The sequence below is a fragment of the Podarcis erhardii genome, assembly GCF_964252035.2.
Source record: "Podarcis erhardii genome assembly, chromosome: 5".
NCBI lineage: Eukaryota > Metazoa > Chordata > Lepidosauria > Squamata > Lacertidae > Podarcis > Podarcis erhardii.
Genome location: NC_138509.1, coordinates 79,498,418 through 79,522,805, shown reverse-complemented (window position 1 = coordinate 79,522,805; position 24,388 = coordinate 79,498,418). Strand labels below are relative to the sequence as shown.

Sequence of the window (24,388 nt, the reverse complement as noted above, 5' to 3'; positions counted from 1 at the left end):
AGGTGAGTCATAAGGAAAGGGTTAAATGAGTGTGAAGTGATTGGACAGTGGGAACCCGAGGGGAGGAGTTAGAGTTAGAGTTGGAGTGTGTGGAAGACAGTTGAGAGTTGGGAGTTGGAGAAGGAAGAGGGAGGATATAAGTCTGTGGGTTGGTCGAGTTGTGTTGCGAGAGAGTGATTGGAACTGTTAGGTGGAGTCAGATAGATAGTTGGGATAATCAGTTTGAAGTTGTTAGGAACAAATAGGTCAGTAAAGAAACTAAGATTAAGAAACTGACAAGAAAAATTAACTGAAACCTTAAACTTGTTCATGCTTATAAAAATAAACTTGATTATTTGTTAATGTTAACAACTGTCTGGACTCCGTGTGTACCCAAGAGAAACAGGTTGGTGGCACAGGGATCAATAGACCGTCAAACGTCTGGGGACGCTGTGTGATCTCCAGTTACCAATGCCCCCTGGGGCAGATAGATGCCCACAACATCTGGAGGGCTTCAAGTTCCCTAGCCCTAGTCTTCTTTGACTGGCAGAGGTTCTCCAGGGTTTCAGGCAGGGAACCTTTTGTAGCCCTGCCTGAAGATGCCAGAGACTGGACCTAGGACTTTCTGCATGCAAAGCAGGTATTCTGCTGCAGAGCTACAGCCCTGTAGCCTACAGATCCTGCAAGGCATGCACATGTGAACAGCTCATATGCCCGTATGTACAGTCCAATCATGCTGTGGGGTGACCATGTGTCAAATGCATGTGCATGAAGAACATCTTCACAAGGCCAACAAAACATGGCTTTAAAGGCTGGTGATGGAAGGCACAGTAATGAGGTCCATCTCAAGGGCTGCATCATTTAACTGGGCCTCATCTGGTGAGATGGTTAATGCAGAAACAATGCAGAAATCCCTGTTCTGCATTGTTTCAGTTCTGGAGGTAGCTCCTGTTCTGGAGGTAGCTGCCACAGTTTTTTGGCAAGCTCTGGAAAACAGAATGCTTCCCAGGCAAAATGCACGTGGACATGAACATAGTCCCAGCTGCCAGACAATTTGCTCCTTCTGATGAAACCATTGCAGAAAACAACCTTTACAAACAAATCAATATTGGTTTCCCTCTCTCTGAATAACTTGGCTCAACGAAGAGCAGAGGTGTACACAACGCAAGGCACATAAGGTACAAAGCATTCCAGGCTGTTAGAGGTCTCAGTAAACACTGCCTCTGTTCCCTGTAATAACACCAACAGTAACAGAAATAAACGGAGCTGGGAAAACAGGCAGGGAATACGACCTCCATAGCGCTGGGGAGCCAATGCTAGGGATGATGGAATGCTCCAGTCCAGCCAAGGCAGTGCTGTTATTACAACTCACTACCCCATTTTGGCTGTTTCTGCAAAAGTCTCCCAGCAACATTCCTCAGTAAATCTACCCCTCCTTCAGCAGGGGAGAGCACTGTGGGGTGGAGCTGCCCTCCCAACGATGGTTTCAGTCCTGCTTACCTGGACAGGGCTGAGGCTGTGGGGGGTGGGGTAACAAGGTTGGAGCTACACTGTTGCATTGATGGGAGCTGCAGGTTGGCAACAGCACACCCAATGGTGCAGCCGTGGGGTCCTGACGCCATTGCCATCCCAGCTTAGTTGAACCCAGGTAAGCAGCAGTGCCACTGGCCTTAGGGGGGTGGCTCTGTGGCTCTGCCAAAACCCTCTCTCTTTTTAGAGCAGTACATTTATCCCCATATTTTCTAAAATGCATCTTGAACGATAAGTCATTTTGCACAATCAATTTTGGGGGAATTCTTCTACAAGCCCATTTTCTTTAGTCATCAAGGGGCCAGCTGCAACAAGCACAAATTTCTTGGCCTGCTCATACTGGAAGCCCATGCATTTGGTGAGCATGGCAACCAATTTACCTGACTAATTAGGAACATAGGAAGCTGCCTTATAGCGAGTCAGACCATTGGTCTATCTAGCTCAGTACTGTCCACACAGACTGGCAGTGGCTCTCCAGGGCTTCAGACCAGAGTCTCTCTCCCAGTTCTACATGAGATGCCAGGGATTGAATTTAGGACCTTCTGCATGCAAGACAGATGCTCTTCTGCTGAGCTATGGTCCTTTCCTATAGTTTGCTTTGTGCATCTTCAGGAAGAGCAGCAGCTCTGTGGTAGTACATGGATAGCTAATGCAATCGTGGCCAACTTGGTAGCTTCCAGAAGTTTTGGACTACAACTCCCATCAGTCCCAGCCAGCATGGCCACTGGGCAGGAATGATGGGAGCTGTAGTCCATAAAATCTGGAGGACACCATGTTGGCTACCTCTAGACTAATGCAATTTTAGGCTGTATTAAAAGCGCCATAGTTCCTAGGTCATGAGAAACAATCATGCCACTTTGTTCCACACTAATTAGATCGCCTCCCCGTAACCATAAAATAGCATGAAGCAAGTTGTAAATAATTTGATTTATTGGAAAATATCAGAGGCACTCTCATGCAGTTAGTTGATACTATGCTGAGAGGGTTGGTTTTTACATGGAAAAGTCACTGATTGCATGGTTTTGAATGGCTGGCCTATTATAGGTAGCATCGTAGGGGCTGGATCCTAGGAACCATGAGTCTTCCCGTCTTCTCCTTCCTGCTGCCTCCTCCATAAACGCACACACCAGAAAGCCTCTCCGGAGAGAAGGAACCCTCCTGAACTACGTAGCTGGGGAGGCTGCATCCGCTGCTGGTGGTGAGCACCTGTGGCCCCTTCCCTTGTGTGAGCAGAAATTTCTTTCCGCTTGCAGAGGGTTGGATCCAAGCTATTATATGTCGTTGTGAAAATACAAAGCTCCTCCTGTTATTTTCTCAGCAAGCAATCAGCTATGCTTTATTTGTGCTATTATTCCCCAACAAGCAGAAGGGGGTGGGGGGACTTTGGTAAGGCATCTTCTTTCTCTCAGCATAGAGATGGGAAAACGTGTGCAAATAAACTAGTGGAACTGGTGACAGGCGAAAAGCTTTAAAAGTTCTAATCTTCAAGAACCGTAGAGACAGTAGTGTTGTTAACTTCACTGGTGCACGAGGCAGAAGTTGGTGGTGCGCTCTTGTCGTTGGTGGCCGCTCTTCCGCCTACGATTTCTTCTGTGTTTCTTAAAGGTTTCAGCAAGATAATGTAACATTTCGGCACAAATATGCAGCCCAGCAAACCAAAGCTGGAAGCCAGGATGGCGAAGATCTCCACGGCCACTTTGAACTTCCCTCGCGTGCTTAAATAAGCAGGCACAAATGATATCCATACGATGAAGAAGACCAGCATCCCGAAGGTGACGAACTTGGCTTCGTTAAAGTTATTGGGCAGCTTGCGAGCCACAAAGGCCGTGAGGAAGCTCAGGATAGCGAGGAAGACGTCAAAGCCAAACATGACACACAAGTACAGGATGGAGCCTTCGTTGCATTCATAAATGATTTTTGTGATGGAGAACTGGGTGTTCTTGTACATGCGAGGAGGATTCAGTATCAGGTAGGCACAGACGATGCCCACTTGGGTAAGGACAGAGTTGAGGACAATGATCTTTTGGCAAATCGGCTTCACCAACATCCGCGCTTTCTCAGCAACCTTTGAGTTCATGGCCAGCTGTGTCAGGCAGAGCGTCACTGTCTTTCCCAGGACACAAGACAGGCAGACGGAAAAACCCAAGGCTAAGGTCACCTGCCGGGACATGCAGGACCAGTCTTCTGGCTTACCAATGAAGAGGATAGAAGTCATCAAGGTTCCGACAAGAGAAAACTGAATGAGGAAGCTCAGCTCCCGGTCGTTGGCTTTCACGAGAGCTGTGTTCCTAAACTTGATATATACGCCAGTCACTGACAGGACGACGAGAGCCCCAAACACAGACAGCGCAATCAATGTCATCCCTAAAGCATCTTCGTAAGCCAAGTACTCCACCTCCTTAAGCACACATTTATTTCTCTCCTTGTTGGACCAGTAATCTTCCTCACAGCCTGTGCATTCCCTTGCATCTGGAGAAGAAAGAAACCAGAAACTAATTGTTAAAAAAAATGCCATAGGGGAGCCTCAAGCCCTCTTCAGACCTCTCTCTCTATCTGGCTCTTGGAATTCTCCCAGGCCACCCCCCTCTCTGCCCCTGCTTCACACCCTAAGCCTGAGTGGAATGTGCCCTCTACTAATGCCTGGATAGCTCAGTTGATTAGAGCGTGGTGCTGATAATGCCAAGGTTGCAGGTTTGATCCCTGTGTGGGACAACTGCATATTCCTGCATTGCAGGGGGTTGGACCAGATGATCCTCAGGGTCCCTTCCAACTCTATGATTCTGGTGCCTTTTTTACTTGTCTGGATGGAGAATACAGAAAGGTGAGTGTATGTAAAAGGTAAAATGTGCCTTAGTTTTCCTTCTGATTATTGTCCCGAATGGTTCAAAATGTACCCATGAACGCAGGATGCATTTTTCTCACTACTAAGCAACCCCAGAGAGTTTGTCACACGTTACAAATTAGAGGGTAGTCTTCCAGGTTAAGGGTGGGTCATAGTCAAAGACTATTAGGGTAACCAGGATCTACTGTGTGGCATTCACTAGGGACCTGTGATCATGAGCAGCAAACTGAAATCCAAGAAGTGACTGATTACCAGTTCTAATGAGCACTAGCCACTGCTGTAGAGTGAATGACGAGGCAACCAGGAGATATGGGCAATCACAAGCAAAGCCACCCCTTAACTAGTTGTAAGCAGCAAGGCAGGCAGGTGGGTACAGGCTGAGGACAGGCTGAGGTTGGGGAGGGGCCCCATTCACCCTCCATTCAGCCTCCAGTGACTGATGACAAGATCGCTCAGCAGCCCTAAAAACAAACTCAACAGCTATAGGACCGGAAAGATTGAAACTGAAGGCACATGGGACCCAGAGTGACATAGTGGTTAGAGTACCATCTTAGGAGAGGGGCGGCCCTAGTTCAAGTCCCCACTCAGCTATGGTGTATTTTAATATATGTGGTTCTAAGGTGACCTGCAGCAGTTTAATATCTAGAACTATAACAGCCATTCTCAACCTTGGTTTCCCCACACGTTGTTGGACTACAACTCTCATCATCCATGACCACCAGTCCTGCTGGCTAGGGAAGATGGGAGTTATAATTCAACAATGTCTGGGGACCCAAGTCTGAGAAAGGTCAACCTATAACATTAATAGTGCGGTTCTATACATATATACTCAGAAGTCAGCCTATATCCAAGAAGTTAGAGAAACTGCTTGCGTCTAGCACTGTCTTTATGAAAGCATTCCCTCCTGCAGCAAATGTGTGCACCATCGAAAACACCAGGGGTGTTTTAGGCACACTCAGAGTAAGCCCACTTAAATCAATGAACTTAAGACCATTTGTTTGAAGGGGTCCAATCTGATTACGACAGTTGGATCTCACCCAAGGATTTCCCCTCTTCAGAACTATTGTTTCTTCCCCCACTCCAATATACACATTCTAGCAGATGCAATTCATTCAATCAATTGATAAAAGCACCTTTGATTCGTTGTCCAGGATTTCCTTAACTGTGCAAGCATAACTGTATTTTAAAGGAAAGCATAATGCCATCACCATCAACTTTGTGGTGCCAGCCATGACCCTTGCCACCTTTCAGGCAAAATTTTGATAGAAAGTGTCTGCTATAAATTAAGATCAAAGGATAAGGGGGGAAAATTTAAAACATTAAATATAAGTGTGTGTGTATGTATGTGTGTGTGTGTGTGTGTGTGTGTGTGTGTGTCCAAAAAGAAATCCAAAAGAAAAAGCTCTATGGCCTACTTAGAAGTCCTCCCCCCATGATCCTTTCCATTTCTTCAGCTCAGAGTTTCCATGTAATTAAAGCACACAGTACTGTTCTATAGGGCACTAAAGCATGAATGAAAGGTGTGGATGCACACTTGGCAGCTGTTGGTGCTACTGCCTGAATCATGCTCATGCAGACATTCAGTACTCAAGTACAAAAAAGGCCAATGAGAATTAGACCTCAGATAGTCTCTTGCCAAGTGACAGACTTCCTTTATTCACTATCCTCTCAATCTGTCCTATTCAATCTTCAGCTCATACTCTCTTCCTCCCTATTCCAATGAAGCCTCTGAAGAAAAAGGAAGGAAAGAGAAACTACAATTGTAGTGGAATATAGGATTCCAGTTTGAACCAATGCAAGACTTGGACTTGAGTTAATTTTCAGCTCTCTAGAGTCTACGCCAAGGATGGGGAGCCATCCCCCCCCAAAAAAGCTGTTAGACTTCAGCTTCCCCCAGGCAGCATGGCCAATGCTGAGGGGTGGTGGTGGTCCATTGACATCTAGAAGGTCTCAGGTTCCCCATCCTGGGTCTAGACAAATGTCCTCTTTTCCCCCATTGGCTAAAATGCTGATAGGCATCCATACCTGTTATATTACTGATCTGTCCTTCGGCACACCTTATACAATCATAACAGCATGAGGGCTTTCCTTGCAGGATCCCCTTCCGATAACCAGGTTGGCAGTTCAGATTGCATGTAGAGCGTGGACGCTGAAAGGCACAGAAAAGACCTGTTATTTCTCCTATGTATCTGTTTTTGCCATGCAACAAGGAGGTGACTATTGTGGCTGTTATATTTCCCCCTCCTCAGTGACTTGGAATGATGCTAGGCCTTTCGTGGAGATACAAAATGGCAGGCTGCCCACAACAGTTGCTGCTAATGCTGAAATCTTTGACGGTGGGGGGAGGGAGGAAATGAGAAGTCATGCTGGTGCCATTGCTAATGGACACCCTCAACAAACTGTTGGGGGATTTCTCCTGCCCTTGGAGAATCCCTCAGGATACAAAAATGGTGGAGAACTTGGGAGGCCATTTTTACTCAGCTACAATCACATCCATGTGTCCTGAGTTCATTAGGTGCCTAGCAATGCACCTGACTGAGAGCCTTGTTAGGTAGCTCTCAAGGAGATTCTCAACCAGGAACATTGCTAGGCACCTTTTGGACCTGGGACACAGGTCCATGAGACAAAAGTGCATGCCAATTAATACATATCAGTAAAGGTAAAGGTACCCCTGACCATTGGGTCCAGTCGTCCACAACTCTGGGGTTGCGGTGCTCATCTCGCTCTATAGGCTGAGGGAGCCGGTGTTTGTCTGCAGACAGCTTCCAGATCATGTGGCCAGCATGACTAAGCCACTTCTGGCGAACTAGAGCAGTGCACAGAAACGCCGTTTACCTTCCCGCCAGAGTGGTACCTATTTATCTACTTGCACTTTGATGTGCTTTTGAACTGCTAGGTGGGCAAGAGCTGGGACCAAACAATGGGAGCTCACCTCGTTGCACGGATTCAAACCACTGACCTTCTGATCGGCAAGTCCTAGGCTCAGTGGTTTAGAACACAGCACCACCCACATCCCTAATACATATTGGTACCATTGAACAAATTTAAATGGTGGGTAGTTGTGTGGTCTCATTGGCATTGCACCTTGCAGTGAGCCCAGTTGTCTTGTGAGCAATAATAATAATAATAATAATAATAATAATAATAGTAATAAAGGAAGGGTGCAGTAGAGTCATGGCTCGGGCCTGTGGGTCACCCCTTACCACTTCCCCTGCTCTCTTCAAGACTTTAGAGCAGCAGCTAAGTATGATAAGTAGTAATATATGCAATATATGTGCACAGTCAAGTTCTGCAAGGCAGTTTGGATTGGGAAATATAGAAATCTGCTTTATGTTGACTGGGGTTGCCATATGTCCTCTTTTATCAGGACATGTCCTCCTTTCCAGGATAAAAATTTCTGTCTGGGTGGATTTTTTAAATTTGGCAAAATGACAGGGGGGGGTTGTTTTTTGTTTTACAGTAGCCCAAGAAAAATATTCTAGTGCATTGGTCTCAGATCTAAGGCACCCAACTAAGCTAGTCTGCAGCAGAGAATCACCACAGAGCAGCATCTTAACTAGTTACACACTGTATAAATCCCGTCTCTTGTGGCTGAACTAAAAGGACATTGGCTCAGCTACAAGATCTTGGAGGAGGAGTCTGGGAGGGCAAGAGTTAACACCCCCCTGCCCTTAAGTAGAGTCCCGTACATGTTAAACAGTTTAATAAATTGTTCTGTTCACAAAATTGTGAGCATACTTACATTCACAAAGATGTGAACATGAGCCCAAATACTTTCATGTGGCAAGTGAGGGAGCAATATGTATTATTATGATGTTGTTGTTGTTGTTGAATGTTTAGAACATTGCTACTAGAATATATAACAGCTTCTATAGCCTACATATGGTAGGGGTATTTAAAATTAGAGCCGTCAAAGTGATCCATAGTTAAAAGTGGAAGTTGGCAAACGTGTTCCCTTTCTTGCTCTTCAAAATATGGCAACCCTAATACTGAGTCAAACCATTGGCCCAACTAAACTCAGTTTTGTCCACACTGGCAAAAAGAAGAATGGCAGGTGATAACGTTTGTATATGCAGAACTCGCAAAATTGACAGGGAGAATTCGGAACCAAACAACACACCAGTTCAGTTAAGAATGGGATAATTACAGAGCACAGTGGTACCTCGGTTTGAGAACAGTCCTGTTTACGAATGATTCGGTTTAAGAACTCTGCAAAACCGGAAGTAGTGTCCCGGTTTGAGAACTTTACCTCAGTCTAAGAATGGAATCTGAATGGTGGAAGGGCACCGGCAGCAGGAGGTCTCATTAGAGAAAGCACTCCTCAGTTTAAGAACGGTATTGGTTTAAGAATGATGATGATGATGATAATGATGATAATTTATTATTTATACCCCGCCCATCTGGCTGGGCCTCCCCAGCCACTCTGGGCGGCTTCCATAAAAACCAAAAATACAGTAAAATATCACACGTTAAAAACTTCCCTAAACAGGGCTGCCTGGAATGGATTAAGTTCGTAAACTGAGGTACCACTGTAAACTTAATAGAACATTTTTCCCATATGAAACCTTTAACATGCTTTGACTCACTCTTGCAATATAATATGGTATAAAGAAAACAGACAATATATCTTAAGTTAATTGTTATAACAAATGCAGGTGTTGAGAAAATGAGGGACCCACGCTGAGAGAGACGGAAGTTTTAAAGGATGGAAGAACCTTGTTTTATGTACAGTGGTACCTCGGGTTACATACGCTTCAGGTTACATTCGCTTCAGGTTACAAACTCAGAAATAGTGCTTCAGGTTAAGAGCTTTGCTTCAGGTTGAGTACAGAAATCGTGCTCTGGCGGCACGGCGGCAGCAGGAGGCCCCATTAGCTAAAGTGGTGCTTCAGGTTAAGAACAGTTTCAGGTTAAGAACGGACCTCCGGAAAGAATTAAGTACTTAACCCGAGGTACCACTGCATATGTAACATTTATTTCATAGTAACATTTTACTTTTTATATAATGTATTTTTGTTAACAGATGGGTGGCATATTTTCTTTTTAATTTTGTGATATATATATATATATATATATATATATATATATATATATATGCAGGTTTTGGTGTCCTCGGGTGTCTTCCCGTGTAAAAGTTGGGGTGTCTAGGCGACGTTTCGACGAGGTCTCACTCGTCATCTTCAGGCTGGTGCTTTCGGCTTCTTGTTACTGGAACAGAGCAGGATCTCAGTGTTTGAGTTCCTATAAATACTGTAGAGCGGGATGTGTCGCTCTTTAACACGGAACATCACCACAAGAGAATAATCATGGAAGCCATCGAGATAGAGAAACACCCTCACAACATGAACAAGCGTGACGACACATCCCGCTTGCCAGACATCTGGAAATTAGCCCTCCCCACAAAAACTGACACCAGATCCAGAGGCACACAGAACGCCAACACCAATCAACCACACCAGACCCAAACCCAGACCCTCTCCACAGATGAATTACAGACACCATCCAGTAGCCAATCCATGGTGGCACCTCCGGATGCTGCACCCCCCTGCAATCCCTACACAGATCTGGCTGACACAAGCCACAAAACCACAGCTCGCCCCTATACACGAAGCCAAGCCAGAGCACAACTAAGTACAGTACAGCCATCTTCTCAGGAAAACTCTTCACAAAGTTCAAGAGGTCAAGACACAAAGACTTTAACAACTAATCCACACCTAATGACCCACCTAAGTGGTACTCAGGATATCACTCAAGAAATCACTCAAGATATCTCTCAAGTAATTAAGGAACAAAAGAAGAAAAGGCACACTAGCCTGGGAACTTCCTCTCTGCCCAGAACATTGGAGGCTATACACCACACCCCCTCTACAGTATTTATAGGAACTCAAACACTGAGATCCTGCTCTGTTCCAGTAACAAGAAGCCGAAAGCACCAGCCTGAAGATGACGAGTGAGACCTCGTCGAAACGTCGCCTAGACACCCCAACTTTTACACGGGAAGACACCCGAGGACACCAAAACCTGCATTCCTGTACCCGTGAAAATCTACGAAAGTATATATATATATATATATATATATATATATATATATATATGTGTGTGTGTGTGTGTGTGTGTATATATGGGGGGAGTTTTGTTCACACTGGCAGCATTGCCAACACCAAAACCAGGGCTTGAACCTGACACCTTCATCATGCAAAGCAGATGCTCTACCACTGAGCTAAGGTACTTCCAACAAAATGTGTGTGCCTATTCAAAGGAGGTGTGGAAAGAGGGCATTATGTCTCCATCGGAGACATTATGGGACTTTTATATCCAGAATCTTCCAGGGCAAGAGAACAAGTCATTGCAGGCTCCTTGTTGCTGCAGATGCCACAAGAACAAGCCCTAACATGACACTTCCTCACTTGTGGTTTGAAAACAATAGCCAGAATCTATAGCACTGTGGTGTTAATCTAGAAGGAAAGGGTGTGTGAAGAGTCCTGAGAGTAGAATGAAGTGTGTTTTATCAAGGGACACAGATAGATGTGACACTGGTGATGGAAGATCTGTCAGTGAATTTGCTGCAGTTGTTTTTAATTGAAATAGCAGCTGGAGTGTGGGGAGGAGAGAGAATCACACAGGGACAGTGATGGCATGTTGGTGTTTGCCCTTCTTCTCCAGGCTGTTTTCCGAATGAACATCAGCCCCAGCTGCTATTTGCCCCCTGGAGGAGGAAACTCAGAGGCAACCACAGGTTTTCTGAAAATCTCCCACAATCTGCTCACGGACTTCCAGCTGTCAGGCCCTGTTGCACATGCAACTTTGGCTGTCATGCAAAGTGCACAGGCAGTGCTGGGCTCTGGATTTCCAGCAACAGCAGTGAAAATGAGCCCCATGGCTAGCATGGGATGTGAGCCTGGATCCGAACCCAATATTGTGCATACTAGGTAGGATTGAGCACCTTTTATTCTTGTTCCTCAAAGAGCAATCGTTAGACTTGTTTTAAAATTAGGGTTACTACAAAGAGCCAGATTGATTATAACAAACAAACTTTACAAACAGACAGACAAACAAACAAAAAGAGACAGGTGGAAATCCCACCAGTTGCCACATGGACTCTCAAGGGAAATCATATAAATTTTTCTGAAATTCACTTTATGTCAATTGGGGTTGTCAATCTTAGAAGGAAATATGAGAAAACCACTGAAGATGAGAAAAGTCTATAAAATACTGTATGGAACCATACATATAAGAATAGTATGGTCAAGGGAATAAACAACTATCTGACTTTTGGAAGACATCTGAAGGCAGCCCTGTTTTGGGAAGTTTTTAATGTTTGGTGTTTCATCGTGTTTTTACTATTCTGTTGGGAGGTGCCCAGAGTGGCTGGGTGGGGTGCCCAGATGGGTGGGGTACAAATAATAAATTATTATTCTTATTATTATTCCTGTGAAATTTGTGTGAGTTGTAGAAGCATGGATGGTTAAACTAGAACGGTAGTCCACAAAATTTTATGGCCTTCTTGGTTCCATAAGGTCATTCCCAGTGCCCCCTACTCTATAAAAAGCATTATTCAGAATAGTGATTTGTATGACCCAATAAAGAAGATAATAACACATTAAAATTCAAAACAGTAACAGTTAATTTCACATTTAACATATTTGAAATCCAATTAAAACGATTTAATTCAACCAAAGTGATGAACTTCATCCACTGATACCAGCTTTCCCCCTGCCACCCACTTGCTTCTTAGCAACCCCCCTCCTGGGTAATTCCACACCCCCAGGGGGTGGCACCACTCATTTTGGAAATGACTGAACTAGAGGAAGGCATATAAAATCCAATTCACTTACTGCTCCTGCTGGATTATTCCAAAATATTGAGTCGTTCTGGATATGAAATTCCATATCGTCTTCCGTCGTCATGTTAAATGTTCCAACAGGCACAAAGGCAACTTCGCCATTCTCACCCTTTTGCCAGTTTAGAATGTCATATGAAGTATACACATCTCCCTTTGTATCTATGACTACGTCCTCTCCAAGAACCGAAAATTGCATTTCATTCTTCATGTAGTACATTAGCTACAAATCAGGAGACAAAAGTAAGGATGCGTCAAACTTACATCCAGACTGGACGACTGTAATGCTCTGAGCAAGGGGCTTCCCTTTACAGATAGGCTGAACATTTCAGCTTCTGTAAAATCCAGGTGCCAGAATTCTTGGATATGTGTGCCTGTGGGATGGGTAGGCGAGTAGGGTTTGAATCAGTGGCCCTGTGGTTACCAATTCATTTCCAGGCTCAGTTTCAAATAATATTACTAACTTCTACTGTTTTGAAAGGGACGCAGGTGGTGCTGTGGGTTAAACCACTGAGCCTAGGACTTGCCGATCAGAGGGTCGGTGGTTTGAATCCCCGCGACAGGGTGAGCTCCCGTTGCTCGGTCCCAGCTCCTGCCAACCTAGCAGTTCGAAAGCATGTCAAAGTGCAAGTAGATAAATAGGGACCGCTCCGGTGGGAAGGTTAACAGCATTTCTGTGCGATGCTCTGGTTCTTCAGAAGCGGCTTAGTCATGCTGGCCACATGACCCGGAAGCTGTACGCCGGCTCCCTTGACCAATAAAGCGAGATGAGCGCCGCAACCCCAGAGTCGGTCACGACTGGACCTAATGATCAGGGGTCCCTTTACCTTTACGTACTGTTTTGAAAGGTTTAGGATAAAAGTGGGGAACCTGTGACCATCCCTCTCCCCACCCCCACCCCCCAAAAGGAAGTTTCTGGACAATAGCTCCCATCATGCCTAGCCATGACCCTGCTTGCTTGAACTGCTGGGAATTTCAGTAAATAAATACAAAAATCAGGAAGGTATCTGTTTCCCATCCCTGGCTTCGGGTCAGGTTATTGAAGTGCACCCACCTCACCCCATATGTGCACTGTGATGCCACATACTCTCAAGAGATCCTCTCCATTCTTGGATATTTGCAGAACATTGACTAAATGTTTTCCATCTGTATTTGGCTTCGAGACTATGTGAGTCAACTGTTTTTCAGGATGATTTGTGCTGCCAGAGCAGGGATGCACCAGCACATCCACCTGGTTCTGTTGCTACTGTTGAACAGAAAGCTGGCATTTTCTCCCATTGCATCAAGTCTGTTGGCTATGTCCCTCTATAAAATAGCACATTAACTATTTGCAACCTCAAGGGTTAGCTACTGTGGTGGCACTCCATGGGAGCTGCTCTTGAAAACGCATTGGGAGATTAAGCTAGGGCAGGGCAGCACAGCCTGAGGTTCCTGTTTTAAACCCCTCCATGGCCAAAGACTTACAGAAAGCACCTTTCCCCACCTCCCCCCCAAATCCTGTGGCCCCACTCCTCCACCCCACTGATGTTGCATGGGGAGGAGGAGGCAGAATGTGGAGCCCAGCGGCCCTGCTCCACCTCCACCTTCCTGCTAATGTCACACGGACAAGAGGAAGCTGAGCCCAGAGCCCAGCTCCGTGCTTCACATTCCCCACCCAGCACACAAGCGCCACCATCACAGTGGCAGGATGTCCCTGTGACCCAGCCCACTAGGTAGGGGCGGGACACGTCACGTGACGTGCCATGTGACATGCCCCCGCAATGGGGGGGGGCAAGTCTTCGCCCTTGTTTGTAGCTGAGCCATTAAGTCATTGTGCAAATGGGACACCTTCCTTGAATACAATCCTTAATCCATGAATGACGTCTTCTGTGTCCCAGGCAATATTACTTGCTTGCTTTCTATGTTCTTATTGGGTTTGGTTTGCACAAACCTTTTAATGTCTTTGTAGAAATGTATGAGATCTATTAGTTGACAAATGCCTGCAAAGGATTCTGGGGTCCGTTCTAAAGACCACACTTTGTTTTCATGGGAAATGGCTTTGTGCATGTGATTGTGTGTGTGTGTTTCTACAGTAGTACCTCGGGTTACAAACACCTCGGGTTACAGACTCCAGAAGTAGTACCTCGGGTTAAGAACTTTACTTCAGGATGAGAACAGAAATCGCACAGCAGCAGGAGGCCCCATTAACTAAAGTGGTACCTCAGGTTAAGAACGGTTTCAGGTTAAGAACGGACCTCCAGAACGAATTAAATTCGTAACCAGAGGTACCACTGTATGTATGTATGTATGTATGTATGTATGTATGTAGAGATGAGGGATATATTCAATTCAGTTTACAATTAAAAGTGAACCTACCTAATTTGCACTTTCTGAAACAGTACCCAAACTGAAACACAGCCCTCTTTTGAAATTTGCATTTCTATGAATTTCACAATGTGGTTCTCCGTCCAAGTAATATGTGTACAAAAATGTATACTGTAGAGTACAGTGTGCATTAGAATGCATCTCTTAAATTTACATTTGCAAAAATTGCTTTGCATAAATGTGTATATTAGGGGAAAGTCACACTAAAATGCTGGTGAATTTTCACAAGGACTTTTAAAAAATACACATGCTACTATGGAAATATGGAGAATGCAACAATTCTCTTTTGTCGTGCAGAACATCTTATACAGAAGGTCTTGTACAGAGGATTTTGATTCTTCTGTATCCACAACAGTTTTCATTTGCCTGGCAGTGCACTACAGAGTGCACTGTTAAAGGTGTGTCAATTCTGCTGCCTCTTTGCTTGCTTGAAGGGGGTCCAGATTTCAGGAAGGATGGGGCTTGCAATACCAGCTAAGAGAGTTTATTTATGCTTGAAGAACAGCAGCTTACTATATGAGGCACCTGAGAACATCTATTCCTACAATAGCATCCAATGTGGATTTAAGTGGAGGGATGCAAAATTTGGGACGCGGGTGGCGCTGTGGGTTAAACCACAGAGCCTAGGACTTGGCGATCAGGGGGGGCCACTAGGGGCGCATTGGAAGATGGCCGACAATAACATCTCTCCGGCCCACACAAGGTAATTAAGAGGCTGTTATGGGAGTATGCAGCCTCCCTTGTTGCCCCAAGGGAATGGGGAACACTGCCCTTGCCTGCTGTGCCCATAAATCACCCCCGGACTCAAAAGAAGCGGGTGAGGGCACTAGGCAGAATGCCTTTGTGTGGACTCCGGTTCTCCTGGACACTGTCTCTGATTGCGCCACTAGCTGCAGCAATTTGAAATAAACAATTAGGAAGAAGCAAATGCACATATTTCAAGTGAAGAATGGGGAGTAAAGACTGCTAATTGAAGGGACCTCTGTGAAAGAAGAGCGACGGGTCGGATCAACAGGAATATATCATGAGAAGACACATCAAGGCTCGGTATGTCGGCAGCAGGACTGGATGGGGGGGGACTTTTATTTCTTTCTTCTATGTGATTAACCAATAATCCCTCCTCACAAGTCAGAACCATCGCTTAAATGACCTAAGCTGGATGATTTAAGACTGTGTGGAAATGAATTCTAACCAAAAGCATGTTCTAAGGAGATCGAGAAAAGAACAAGAGCTTTTGGGATGACGCAGCATAAAACAGAGTCGCCATGTTGGCAAATTCTATCGAAAGATTTATGACCGGGAGGAGGAATGGATTTGTTTTCATACTGCTGGCGAACCTCCTCAGAGGACTAAGAAAGGCGATAGATTTGTGAAGATTAATGATGGAAAGAGTGCTTTTATTTATGGAAGAGATGATATACGGAAACCATCTTGATATGGCTCTTGGACGAACGGAAAAATCCACACAGGATTACAATTTGTCTTGACCCGCTTATGGAGATTATCAGAAGAGGTCACAAAGAGAAAGGAAAAATATATGAAAATAACAAGATGAGATGTGGAAAACAGCAAGAAAGGACTGGATAGAACATTATTTGGACAGATTTGTGGACATTAAAGCAGCAGCAAAAAGATGATTGGATCCCCTTCGGAACTTGAAATATGGGTACCCCCAACAAAAAATTACAATTCGGCTTTGTAATTTGTAATTTATGTGATGTGATTTGATTTGATTTGATTTGATTGGTCGGTTAATAAAAAATATTTTTTTTTTTTTTTTAAAAAGGACTTGGCGATCAGAAGGTTGGCAGTTTGAATCCCCGCGATGGGGTGAGCTCCTGTTGCTCGGTCCCTGCTCCTGCCAACCTAGCAGTTCAAAAGCACAAAGTGCAAGTAGATAAATAGGTACCGCTCCGGCAGGAAGGTAAACGGTGTTTCTGTGCACTGCTCTGGTTCACCAGATGCAGCTTAGTCATGCTGGCCACATGACCCAGAAGCTGTACACTGGTTCCCTTGGCCAATAAAGCGAGATGAGCGCCGCAACCCCAGAGTCGGTCACAACTGGACCTAATGGTCAGGGGTCCCTTTACCTTTATGCAAAATTCAGTGAGATTTCTCATGCGACATGTGTCCATTTGTTTCCTGGTGCTAGAATGTATGTGTCATCAACAACTGCTTTTCGTGAATGGCCACAGTTAATAATGCTGCCTGCATTTTTCTGCATTTATTTCCTTCTGACCTTGTGTGTGTGTGTGTGTGTGTGTGTGTACCTATCTGTAACTCAGAATAATACTTCATGCATCTGACTAAGTGGACTGTAGTCTACAAAAGCTGATGCTATAATAATTTACTGTTCTACAAGAGTTTTCATTGTTTTAACTGCAGCAAGTCCAAAGGCATAAATCAATTTATTCAAACAGTAGCTGTCAGTGGATCAACTCTGGAAAACATTTGGGGGGGGCAGTGAATTGTAAGGTTGCCCCAAAGACAATGGGGGTCAAAAGAGAGGAGCATTATATTGGTAAGAGGACCCAAAAGAATGTTATGCATTTATATTATCTTAGCAAAACTTACAACAGTGGTGGACATGTGGGAATGTGGCTCAGTTCTGGGAGAAAATATTTGTCCAAATAAAAGCAATTACTGGACAAAATGTCTCTAAATGTCCAGAGCTGGGTCTCCTCAATCTTTTCAAGAGAGACAATATTAACTTACAGTCTAAACCTTTAATCAGTTATCTTCTACTAGAAGCCAGGCTCATAATAATGAGATACCAGAAGAATTTAAAGGGGTGTTTCATGGACAAATTGGAACAACAAAGTATGGCGAATAGCACTTGTGGGAAAATTAAACAATAAAATAAAATTTGCGCAAGGCCTGAAGCATGAATACTACAGTGGTACCTCAGGTTAAGAACTTAATTCATTCTGGAGGTCCGTTCTTAACCTGAAACTGTTCTTAACCTGAAGCACCACTTTAGCTAATGGGGCCTCCCACTGCCGCTGCACAATTTCTGTTCTCATCCTGAAGCAAAGTTCTTAACCCAAGGTACTATTTCTGGGTTAGCGGAGTCTGTAACCTGAAGTGTCTGTAACCTGAGGTACCACTGTACTTGGGGATTGAATGGCACAGCCTTATTATGTATATGGCTAAAAACATATACATAAATGCCCCTACATTATAAAAAAAATTGGTTAACTTAAACTGTGTATTGGCTTCTGTATAAATTGTAGTCTGGGAATAATAACTTATGTTATTTGTATGTATTCCTTAAACACCCAGCTTCTGGTTTACGATGAATTATGTTATTATGTATATGTATGTTGTTGTTATATGTCTGAAATAAATTAATAAATTGGTGCCTACCTGCCAGGGCTCAAACTCATCTATCTTGGTACAGTCAGGGTCGGATGAAAATGGTCCATGTCCTGGTTCACAGGTGCGTAATTTCTCAAGGCCATAAGCAACAGCATATACAGCCTTGTAGACATTATAAGTTATCCTAAGTTCTGAAACATCCAGGTAGGTATTGTTAAGTTCTGCAAGATTCTCCTTTCCTGTGCACAAAACATCCGAAGCAAAATTGACTCTGTTCTCATGGCCAGTTACATTTTTTCTGTTGTCTGTATTATACGATATGTTGGCATTTGGCCAAGTGCAGTTGAACGCAGACTGCCAAAATTCAATTGCCATGTCATCCTCAGGATCTTCACCTGGACGTACGTCAAGAAGAAATTCTTTGAGGCCTGGTATGTCACCCTTTCGTACACCAAAACCAATAGCCCCACCAAGGAGGGGGAAATATTCAGGCCTAGCGATTAAGGCTGATGTGACCCATGCTTCACTTGCTATCCAGGTTTTACTACTGATGTTGCTAACCATCATCTCTTCCAGTAAAGGATGGAAGTCAATATCAGATGAGTAGACCACAATTACCGTAGCAGTGCTGTTTTTTATAGTTTCGACAACTTTTTTTAGTTTTTCCCTGGAGTAAATTTTGGGGATTGTTTCCGAGAAAGCAATACAGGTATAGGTGTTCTCCACTTTTTCTTTAAAAGCTTTGACGCCGTATTTGCCATAATCATCGTCAGCTGCTATTGTGCCTATCCATCTCCAGCCAAAATGGTGAACTAAGTCTGCCATTCCCTTAGACTGTACAGCGTCGCTTGGAATAGTGCGAAGATAGGTAGGGAACTGGTACTTATCAGTCAGAAGTAAAGAAGAGGAGGCGTAGCCAACCTAAAAGAAAAAGAGAGAAAAACAAGCAAGGTTGAGGCAAATGTTGCTGTCCCGTGCGCTACTGTTTTCTCTCAGCCATTTGCTACTAGTGGACATCTCTGTTGACTGAGAGCAATGGAGGCTAACAGGAGGGACTACAGTTCATTAGTAGAATGTGATTTGCATGCAGTTCATGTCATCTCCAGTTCAAAGGACATCAGATAGCAGATTATGGGAAATACCTCTGCCTTAGACCCTGGAGTATCATTGCCAGTCAGAGTAGACAACACTGATCTAAATGGACAAATTAGGGTTATCTTCCTATCACCAAGTGGCTAAGGACCAGGAACTGAAGGAGCAGCAGAAAGGTCAGTAAGAGGCGGGCAGGGGTAAGGGAAACTAACATACATGTATTATCCAAGTCTAGGAGGGCACTGGGAAGACAGACTGCTTGAGCCAAAGAAGGGCCAAAGAAACAGCAGGCTGATGGGAAATAATCCCACACTTCAAGTTGAAAGGAAGGAGTATGGACAGCAGAAGAAGACTGATTTTGCTAGGATCTGTCAGGATGCCATCTAGCTCCCTTTAGACAGACACTTTGATTCAGATCCTTGCCTGTAATTGACGCTGCCTCCAGAATTATCTTAACCAGGTCCTACTTCCAAAAGTTGGCCTTGTCCCTCCTTATGAGATTTTTCACCAGTGCTCCAACCTGACTTTGATCCCTGAAACTAATATTTTCTAACTTTATGTTCACAATTACAGACAACAGGGGAACTCCTGGTACGGGGGGTGGTAATAGCTTTGATGCACAGGAAACTGAGGTGGTGCTATATAAACCTTCTAAAGGGCAAGAAAGTACAGGAAGGGAAGCAGCTCAAGGGAATGACTCATGGTTTCAATTGTCCCAATACTAATGCACAGAGTATGGGAAACAAGCAAGAAGAATTTTAATCTTAATACAGGATGGCAAATCTGACTTAACAGACATTACTAAAACCTGGTAGGATGAGACTCATGATTGTAATGTAGAAATTGAGGAGTATAACCTGTTCAAAAGGAATAGACAGAAGAGGAAGAGAGGAGGAGTATTACCGTATATTTAAAGGATGTGTCCATTTATGAAGAGATCCATGACCTGGAGCTTGGAAAGCAGATTGAGAGTATATGGGCAAAAATTGTAGGAGAGATAAACAACAGTGAACTTACTGTGGGTGTCTAATACAGACCTCCAAGCCAGAGTGAAGACTTGGATGATGCCTTCCTAGGGCAGACTACCAAATCTTCAAAAGGAGATATATACTATTTATGGGAGAATTCAACTACTCCAATATCTATTGAAACAAACTCTGCCAAGAATGTAAGGTCCAACAAATTCCTTACTGACAATTTCATTTCCCAGAAAGTGGAAGGAGCAACAAGAGGATCATCTATCTTGGGTCTAGTTCTCACTAACAGGGAGGAACTGATCGACAAAGTGAAAGTACTGGGAACCTTGGGAGGAAGTGATCATGTCCTCCTGGGTTTCACTGTACACAGGCAAGGGAAAGATGAGTGTAGTCACACGTGCACTCTGGACTTTAAGAAGACTGATTTCAAAAAGCTTAAGGAAATACTGGGTGAGATTCCATGGTCAGAAATACTCAAAGAGAGAGGAGTCCAAGATGGATGGGATTTTCTTAAACTTTCTACTGAAGGCACAAATACAGATGGTTCCAACAAGAAATTGAAGTGGGAGGCATCTAAAGAAACCAATGTGGCTGCAAAAAGAGCTTACAGATGAGCTGAGATTTAAGAAGGGCATGTATAAGAAATGCAAAAAAAGAGGAAAATGTGAAGGAAAACGATACAACAGTTGCAGGAAGGTCAAGTGGGCCACAGCTCAGGCCTGCAAAAGAGATTTTTCCACAAAACAGTTCATAATAGCAAAGCAAGTTAGAACTCAAAAGAAGAAAGAATTACTTCAACTCTTTTGTAGAGGGATGAGACTTGCTCCTCTGTACTTGTTTGTTTAGTAGTCATGATTTTTGTAACTCAAGCTCAGAATGTACCGGCTCGTATTTCATAGTATTTGTATGGACTTTGCTCAGGATGTCGAATTGCAAAAAATCTGCCACCCCATTCCTTGCAGAATGCAGAATGCATCGTGCAGACTGTTGCCACATGGGCTGAGAACTGACCAACCCATTCACCCTCAAGCCAAGGCTCAGCCATGGGCAATTTAGAGAAATGGACCAATGAGCTAGAATGGAAGGCAAGGTAAAGAAGCTGGAGAGGCAGGACTCGCTGGCAGTTCTAATACATTGCTATTTTCCATATAACACCTTTCAAAACTTCCAGAGAGAGGGAATGTGGTTTGTTCTGGAGAATAAAGACTCCATTCCTGGCTCTGCTGCCCATGTTTTCTGTATATGAAGGATTGGGAGATTGTGGCCTTCCAGATGTTGTTGGACTCAAACTCCCAACATCCCTTACCATCAACCATGCTGACTGGGGCTGAAGGGCATTGCAATCCTGGAAAGCCCTAATTTCCCCTTTCCTACAACATGTCCTTCTGATGTCAGAAGAGGACCTTCTGTTGGTTTTTTACAGTAAAAACATTATAGTGGCGGGAAACCCTGAGAGCCACATTTCCTTCTGCACAACCTTCCAGGGGCCACATGTTGGGCAGGGCCACAGGTCACAGTCAGTAGAGCAACAAATACAATTTTTACCTTGGTACAATAGGCTAGTTTCTACACACTCACACATCCCTCTCTGTCCTCCATCAGAGAAGCAAGAAGCATGACCAGAGTTCAAGGACAGTCCAGCCAAGAAGAAATACGCAAGGAAGGTAAAAAGCAAAGCCAGTGGTAAGTGTGGCCTGGGAAAGGGGGTGTGGCCTGGAGAGAGTCCCAAGTGCCAGATATAGAGACCTAGAGGGAGGCATTCAGCCCCTGGACCTGAGGTTCTGCACCCCTGCTTTCCAGGATTCATGATACCTGAGGGAAATAGTAAAGCCCGAGGATTCTTGAGGATGCAATGGAAAGAGTCGATCCACCAGCTCCAACGACTGCTGCTAGAGGAGCACCGGTGCTGCATCGGAACACAGGGGTTGTTTCATTCTGCCCAGTGAGGAAAGCCAAGGAGTTCTCAACCGTCTTGGACATTGTATAGCATGTGTCGTAGATCTGGTAACCCAGCTTGATGCCTGGCAGAAGATCCTCATCCTTGTTTATGACGTTTATGGCGTGTATCATGGCTTTGACCCAGCGGTAACCCCGGAAATTAAACCTGCAAAGAAGAAGAATATGAACGCATGCAGGACTTTCTCTAAAAGAAAAGAAAAATTCTAAAAGAAAAGCTGCATCCTCCACATTCACCAGAGGTTGTTCATACTGGTGAGTACTGCCTTAGAAGAAGCAACCTCCACCAATGGGGTCAGAATGGGGTGAGGTGGAAGAAGCCTCCCCGCAAGTAATTGCCCACTCCCATTGCTGAACCCCAGGGTTACTTCAAGGATAAGCACTTTCTGCATACAAATTGTAGCAAATCACTGAATCATGTGCTCCAGGGATGAGGAACTGTGGCCCTCAGGATGCTGTTGAACTACAACACCCAACATCTCAGGCCATTGGACAAGCCGGCTAGGGCTAAAAGGTGTTGGAGTCCATCTCTGCTATGCTGGCACTTAAAACCAGGCTGAAATTCTAAGCATCCTTACTCGGAAGTTCACTTCATCAAAATCAAGACGACTCATTTAAGAGAAAGTATCTTTATAGAGGGACACGGGTGGCGCTGTGCTCTAAACCAGTGTTTCCCAACCTTGTGCCTCCAGCTGTTTTTGAACTACAACTCCCATCATCCCTGACTAGCAAGACCAGTGGCAAGGGATGATGGGAATTGTAGTCCAAAAACAGCTGGAGGCACAAGGTTGGGAAACACTGCTCTAAACCACAGAGCCTAGGGCTTGCTGATCAGAAGGTTGGCAGTTTGAATCCCTGCAACTGAGTGAACTCTCGTTGCTGTGTACCAACTCCTGCCATCCTAGCAGTTTGAAAGCATGTCAAAGTGCAAGTAGATAAATAGGTACTGCTCCAGCGGGAAGGTAAACGGCGTTTCTGTGTGCTGGTTCGCCAGAAGCAGCTTAGTCATGCTGGCCACAAGACCACTGTCTGCAGACAAACGCCGGCTCCCTCGGCCAGTAAACCGAGATAAGCACCACAACCCCAGAGTCGTTTGCAACTGGACTTAACGGTCAGGGGTCCCTTTACCTTTTATATTTATAGAATAATGTGAAATACAGTACACTGATTTTTCTACTCCATAAATCTAATCAACTAAACTCAATAAACTAAAATTCATTTAACCAAATGATAGTTTCTCAGCATGTAGTAAAGTAAGCCAGGACTATTGCTCCATGTTGCAGATGTGTGCTGAGGCAAGACTTTAACCATTGAGACCTTGCTCATGCATAGTTCTAACCACTACATTACACCAGCTCTCACCTGCATCTTTAGGTTTATTCATGCTGGTGCATAGAGTCTATGCCATAAACACACTGCACCTTTAAAGCCTATTCAAAGCCTGTTCTTTCTCTCAAAGAATTCTGGGCCCTGTAGTTTAACCCCACCCCAGTTACAATTCCCTAAACCTTAACAAACTACAGTTACCAGAATTCTTTGAGAGAAAGAATGTGCTCTGAATGTGCTTTAAAGGTATAGTGCAATTCTTCCCAAATTTGGGTGGGGGGCACTGTCTCCTTGGTTTCATAAATTCATCCCCAGTGCCCCCCTAGCCTATAAAAAACATTATTCTGATTAGCAGTTTGCAGAAACCACTAAATAAGATAATAACATAATAATATTCCAACAATAATAACCATTAATTGCACATTTATTCCAATGAAAAGTATTGAGTTTAATTAATTCAACAACATTGGTGAACTTGGTCCAGCAATACCAGCTTTTCAAAATCTGGTAGTCAGTCCACCTTGGGAACCGCTGATATAAGCACATACATTTCCCTAATGTAGTAGAGAAGAAACAGGCAGAGTTTTGCATTTGATTAGCTCCACCCTCAGCAGCATGTACTTTTTCTTCCTGTGCCTGATGGGCTTTTGCTTGAACCCTCTGCAAGCCTATAAAGGATGGTTTCTGTTTTTTGTAGGTGGGTGTATTAGTTCTAGTTTTTGAAATCGTATGACTTGTTCAGGGCCAAGAGTAACAACAACAACAACAACAACAACAACAACAACAACAACAACACACTTCTTTTATCGCCCTCCTACTCTCTAGATTGGTGGCGCTGTGGGTTAAACCACAGAGCCTAGGACTTGCTGATCAGAATGTCAGCGGTTCGAATCTCCACAACGGAGTGAGCTCCCGTTGCTCAGTCCCTGCTCCTGCCATCCTAGCAGTTCGAAAGCACATCAAAGTGCAAGTAGATAAATAGGTACTGCTCCGGCGGGAAGGTAAATGGCGTTTCCGTGCGCTGCTCTGCTTTGCCAGAAGTGGCTTAGTCATGCTGGCCACATGACCCAGAAGCTGTACGCCGGCTCCCTCGGCCAATAAAGTGAAATGAGCGCCGTAACCCCAGAGTCAGCCATGACTGGACCTAATGGTCAGGGGTCCCTT

At 44.4% G+C, this 24,388-nt stretch overlaps 1 protein-coding gene across 3 annotated transcripts in view; it reads right to left on the bottom strand.

Annotated features, from left to right (window-relative positions):
* Window positions 1-2,448: 2,448 nt before the first annotated feature.
* Window positions 2,449-24,388, bottom strand: part of LOC309342092 (vomeronasal type-2 receptor 1-like) — a 30,526-nt gene continuing 8,586 nt past the window's right edge. For 2 of the 3 annotated variants that reach the window (XM_081862204.1, XM_081862203.1), the window contains 5 exons: window positions 21,755-22,046; window positions 17,922-18,794; window positions 12,187-12,414; window positions 6,377-6,500; window positions 2,449-3,978 (listed from right to left, as the gene is read on the bottom strand). In XM_081862204.1, coding sequence (XP_081718330.1) covers window positions 2,987-3,978; window positions 6,377-6,500; window positions 12,187-12,414; window positions 17,922-18,794; window positions 21,755-22,046 — 2,509 coding nt within the window. In that variant the 3' untranslated portion in view covers window positions 2,449-2,986. Of the gene's footprint in view, window positions 3,979-6,376; window positions 6,501-12,186; window positions 12,415-17,921; window positions 18,795-21,754; window positions 22,047-23,260; window positions 23,401-24,388 lie in introns of those variants that run through there. The other variant, XM_081862205.1, reaches the window with a different exon arrangement.